General features: G+C 45.7%; 1 protein-coding gene across 1 annotated transcript; it reads left to right on the top strand.

Moving 5' to 3' along the window:
* Positions 1–228: 228 nt before the first annotated feature.
* On the top strand, positions 229–1,819 carry LOC125520904 (NEP1-interacting protein-like 1). The gene is made up of 3 exons (XM_048685944.1): positions 229–680; positions 790–968; positions 1,108–1,819. The coding sequence occupies exons 1-3, from the start codon at positions 539–541 to the stop codon at positions 1,489–1,491; spliced, it is 705 nt and encodes a 234-aa protein (XP_048541901.1). The 5' UTR covers positions 229–538; the 3' UTR covers positions 1,492–1,819.
* Positions 1,820–5,776: the final 3,957 nt, after the last annotated feature.

The raw sequence follows: 5,776 nt of genomic DNA, 5'->3' as shown, positions 1-5,776 counted from the left end.
GCTGTCCGGAAAACGGAAAATCCGTGGCTGCAGACGGTTAGCTGGCAAGCCAGGTGCACCCAACACGTCCTCCCCCAGTTAGCTAGCTAATCCATTTTGGGGCTAGCCACGAGTCTTCGGCCAATTAATCAACGCGCTGCGTGCGTACGAGTAGTGCTAGTAGTAGTACTATATAAGATCGGGAGTACTTAGAACTCATTTAGACGAGATATAATTTGATCTCATTCATCTAGAAAATAAGAATAGATACAACCCACATTAGCACACACGCATCTTATAGCATCACATCCAATGGCTATAAAAGATGAATGGGACCAAATTATGTCTCATCTAGATGAGTTCTAGTAAAACTATATAAGATCTGCCCTCTCCTGCATCATCTACAAAATCTTCGATCCCACCAACATAAGCCTTCCTCATTCGTTCATTCAGCTGTAGAACTCTGATCATCGACCAGAACCAATACTCTCCTCATCTGATTTCATTTGTTGTCCGCCACCTGATTGATCAGTAGCGCGCAGCGGGTGATCCGGCAACCATGGAGGCAGCGGTAGCTCGCGCCGACACAGCAGCATTATTCTCGGGCCAGGAGGACGCCGCCGAGGGGAGCATGTCCAGCCTGCCGGCTCGGGTCGCTGGCTCGATCGTCCGCGGCGTCATCACCTTCATCTTCGCCACAGGTCGGTGGCATACATGCATGTTTCTTCTTGTTTTCATTTCACCAGACATGGCGGGGTGTTCGGCATCTCCATCGTGCGACTGTTCCTGATCGACTTGGTGTTGTTGCAGTGGGCACGATTCTGGGAGCCATCACGGGCGGCACGATCGGGCTGGCGACGGAGAGCGGCCTCGTCCGCGGCGCGGGCATCGGCGCCATCTCCGGCGCCGTGGTGGCCATGGAGGTTGTCGACAGGTCCATGGCCATGTGGCGCTCCGACGAGTGCGGCATCTGGAGCGTCCTATACGTGGTACGTGCCTGACTACACATACCAAACCTGCGCAACTGACTAGTGCGGCATCGATTCAGCGGTTCTAATTATCATCATTGTATTCACCTAATTGTTTAGTACCAGTAGTAATCATCAATTCGTTGTTAATTCATTTCAGCTTGACGTGATCTGGAGCCTCCTGACGGGCCGTCTGGTGCGCGAGAAGGTGGACCCCGCAGTGCAGAACGCCGTCGACAGCCAGATGAACGCCGCGGGCGACGGGTTCAGCGACGGCCCGCCGACGCTCTCCGAGATGTTTGACATGGGCTCCGCCTCCTTCAAAGGCATGGCCGCAGACGCCATCGCCGAGCTCCCCGCGACGACCATCACCGAGCAGCAGGCCGCCGTGCAGGACGGCGGCTGCTCCGTGTGCCTCCAGGAGTTCGAGGCCGGCGAGGCGGCGCGGAGCCTGCCGGAGTGCCGCCACACGTTCCACATGTCGTGCATAGACGGGTGGCTGTGCCGGCATGCGTCGTGCCCGCTGTGCCGCCGCGCCGTCTAGGCCTGGCGTACCCGGCTCGTTAGGATCGATGTGTGCATAGCCAGCGTATATACACACGTGTTACGCGCGTGTGTGGGTGTGGCGCTAGCACGTACGGCACGCGCACGCACATACGGGAAGTTCGTTAATTTGTTATACGTAGTTAGCTAGTTGGGTTGAAGGCTGAGACTGACATGACATGACACTTATGCCGACAAGTTCTTTCGTGACTTGTTCGTTGCCTTCATTTCTGCGGAAATGATGATTGTATTGCTATACCACACGCGCTGCTGGTTGTGAATATATGTATAGAAAATCATCAGCATTCAGATTATTATCCTTTTTGTCATTTCTTGTTGCTTCTTCTTCCAAACTTGTGCCCTCCTCTTATATTTTTTGAACATAGAAAAAACGCTCGTACATACACACATACACTTACTCCTATAAACACACACGCACATTCTGTCCCTACGAGCATCTTCGAGAGATTGAGCCGATACATCATTCTGAGATCGACGAAGTCGCCACAGACGCTTTTGTAGTCTACGGGAACGTCTCATCCCACTAAACGCACATCGCCGAAAGCCTAAAATAAATACAAGAAATGCGAGCAGTAATGTCAAATCTAGAACTAAAGGCATGAATTATGGAGGCGAAAAAAGAACACGTAGACATGGAAAGATTGAGGCTATGCTCGCTCTAATGATGGCTATGGTGGTGCTACCTCACATCGGTCATCCTTTGTCTCCACGTGTTCACTCTTTTTTTTCTCCCCATGTTTTTCCTCTCCCTCCTTACTTTCTTTTTCTTTTTTTTACCAAAGAACAGGCCTTTCGCTATAAGCTTCACCTGGCGCATGCAGACAGCGGTTCTACTAGCACAGTGTCATCTGAACCTAGTTGGCTTATGGGGTAGTAGGTTTGGGGCTATGCGTTGGCCATGCCCCAAGCTCTTTCCAATTTGTGGCCTCTGATTTTTTTTTGGATCATGCAACTTTATTCAAGGATTTAGGTTAGCTGATCACATGGTGTTCCCCCACCAAACATGGCGGGTAAAACATAATGACCATGAGAATTTTGCTAATCTATCAGCTTTAAAGTTGTGACTTCTACTTCATGTGTGTATTGGCACACCTCAAGATCATCAACATGTTGGGTAATCTCTCGAACAATAGCAATTGAGGGGCCTTCTACCTTAACTTAGATGTCTTTGATTACTTCCAAACTGTCTAATGCAATGAATAGCTCGTGCAACATCAAATCATCAGCCAATGCCAAAACTTCTTGACATGCTAGGACATCCATAACCGTAGGATTTGTGATGTTCTTGAATGGTATCGATGACAAGCCCATGAACTTGCCTTGATCGTTGCGGCACATGACTCCCACAGCTCCCTTGCCACCATCCCTAGACACTGCACCATCAACAGTTAACTTTGCAAAAAGCCTCTGGAGGCGCTTTCCAAACAACATGTGATTGATTCAGAGCTCTAGGCTGAATTGATGGTGACTTGTTCTGTTGGCCGCTCTAAATGTCCTAGATGAAGTTTTCAACAAAAAGGTGTCTTGAAAGAGGCGTCTTGAACTCTCTTTCATGAGTTGCTTTGCGCCAAGAGTGTTAAATTTCCCATAATATGACTACCATGTGAATAAATCATCAAGTGACAATGTCTCCATCATCATAAACAACAAATGTTTGGTGTGTGGTTGTCTTGCCTCCATTATGTGTATAAATACTACTTCCTCTTTCAAGAGTTCACACACACACACACACACACCTAGCCATCAAACACTCAAGGAGAGAATGTCTCTAAGAATCAAGGGATCCACATACGAGTATTTTGGAGAATCCATAGTATGACGGTGCTCCAAAAGATCAAAAGTGGCAAGAGACGATCTTGCTAATCTCCGTAAAAACACCCTAAGTTTTGCTGGGACACCAGTTTTCTAGAGGGTCCATTCTTTATCTTCAACTCTATTGGAAGACGACCTCAATACTCTATTCCACAAGTTCTCCCTTGAAAGTTTGGTCCTAACTAACATGCAATAAGCAAATCGTATTGTAAAGATTCCCTTCTTTTCAGGGAAGAGTGAAGTAGAGAATCATCGTAACAAGAAAATAAATTTTCTTCGATCTGATCATGGAGGTGAATATCTGAGTTATGAGTTTGGTATGCATTTAAGAAAATGTGTAATTTTCACAACTCACGCCACCTAGAACACCATGGTGTAAGGGTGTGTTGGAACGTCGTAATCGTACTCTATTGATATGGTGCATTCTATGATGTCTCTTACCGATTTGCCACTATCGTTTTTGGGTTATGCATTAGAGATAGTCGCATTCACTTTAAACGGGGCACCATCTAAATCTGTTGAGATGACACTGTATGAATTATGATTTGGCAAGAAACCTAAGTTGTCGTTTCGTAAAGTTTGGGGATGCGACACTTATGTCAAGAGGCTTCAACCTGATAAGCTTGAACCCAAAGCGGAGAAGTGCATCTTCATAGGATACCCTAAAGTGAACATTGGGTATACCTTGTATCACAGATCCGATGGCAAGATCTTTGTTGCCAAGAATGGATCCTTTCTAGAGAAGGAGTTTCACTCAAAAGAAGTGTGTGGGAGGAAGATAGAGCTTGATGAGGTAATCGTACCTTCTCTCAAATTGGAGAGTAGCGCATCACGGGAAATAGAAGTTGTCGTGATGCCTACACCAGCCGGAGAAGAAGCTAATGATGATGATTATGAAACTTCGAATCAAGCTACTACTAAGCTTCGTAGGTCGACCAGGACATGTATCGCCCCTGAATGGTGTGTTGATCCTGTCCTGGAAGTCATGTTGTTGGACAACGGTGAACCTACGAATTATGAAGAAGTAATGGCGAGCTCGGATTCCTACAGATGTCTTGAGGCCATGAAATCCGAGATATGATCCATGTATGAAAACCAGGTATGGACTTTGATAGACTTACTTGATAAAAAGGCCATGGAGAACAAATGGATCTTAAAGAAGAAGACGGACGATGATGGTAATGTCACCGTCTATAAAGCTCGACTTGTCGCAAAGGGTTTTTGACAAGTTCAAGGGGCTTTCTAGGATGAGACTTTCTCATCCGTAGCGATGCTAAAGTCTATCAGGATTATGTTAGAGGTTGCTGCATTTTTTGATTATGAAATATGGTAGATGGACATCAAAACAACATTCCTTACTGGTTTCCTTAAGGAAGAGTTGTATATTATGTATCTAGAAGGTTTTGTCGATCCTAAGGATGGTAATAAGGTATGCAAGCTCCGGCGATCCATTTATGGACTGGCGCAAGCATCTTGGAGTTGGAATATTCGCTTTGATGAGGTGATCAAAGTTTTTGGTTTTATCAAAGCTTATGGATAAGCTTGTATTTACAAGAAAGTGAGTGGGAGCTCTTTAGCATTTCTAATATTGTATGTAGATGACATATTATTGATTGGAAATTATATAGAATTTTGGAAAGCATAAAGGGTTATTTGAACAAGAGTTTTTCAACGAAAGACCTAGGTAAGACTGCTTACATATTGGGCATCAAGATTTATAGAGATAGATCAAGACGCCTGATAGGACTTTCACAGAGCACATACCTTGACAAGATTTTGAAGAAGTTCAAAATGAACCAGTCAAAGAAGGGGTTCTTTCCTGTGTTGCACGGTGTGAAGTTGAGTAAGACTCAAAGCCCGACCATGGTATAATAAAGAGAAAGGATGAAAGTCGTCCCCGATGCCTCAACCACAGGCTCAGTAATGTATGCCATGCTGTGTACCAGACCTGATGTGTGCCTTGCCATAAGTCTGCTAGGTAGGTACCAGAGTGATACAGGAGTGGATCACTAGACAGCGGTCAAAAATATCCTTAAGTACCCAAAGAGGACTAAGGAAATGATTCTCGTTTATAGAGGTGATGAAGAGCTCATCGTAAAGGGTTATCAATGAAAGCTTTGACACTGATCCGGATGACTCAAAGTCTCAAAACAGGTACGTATTTATTTTGAATGGTGGAGCAGCCAGTTGGAGTAGCTCCAAGCCAAGCGTGGTTGCGGCATCTATATGTGAGATGGAATACATAGTTGCTTCAAAAGCGGCACATGGAGTCTGGATGAAGGAGTTCATATCCGATCTAGGAGTGGTACCTAGTGCATTGGATCCAATGACTATCTTATGTGACAACACCGGTGCCATTGCCATTGCCAAGGAACCAAGGTTTCACAAGAAGACCAAGCATATCAAACGCCGCTTCAACTCCGTTCGTAATTCTCTATTCTTAAATAGTTGCA

Source organism: Triticum urartu, chromosome 7, assembly GCF_003073215.2.
Source record: "Triticum urartu cultivar G1812 chromosome 7, Tu2.1, whole genome shotgun sequence".
NCBI lineage: Eukaryota > Viridiplantae > Streptophyta > Magnoliopsida > Poales > Poaceae > Triticum > Triticum urartu.
This window is presented reverse-complemented; position numbering and strand designations above follow the sequence as displayed.

What these genes read in the sequence shown, in the direction of transcription:
- LOC125520904 (XM_048685944.1), top strand. Translation starts at nt 539, where the DNA reads ATGGAGGCAGCGGTAGCTCGCGCCGACACAGCAGCATTATTCTCGGGC. An exon ending in CACCTTCATCTTCGCCACAG is followed by an intron (nt 681 to 789) that starts GTCGGTGGCATA and finishes GTGTTGTTGCAG; the next exon opens with TGGGCACGATTCTGGGAGCC. An exon ending in TCTGGAGCGTCCTATACGTG is followed by an intron (nt 969 to 1,107) that starts GTACGTGCCTGA and finishes AATTCATTTCAG; the next exon opens with CTTGACGTGATCTGGAGCCT.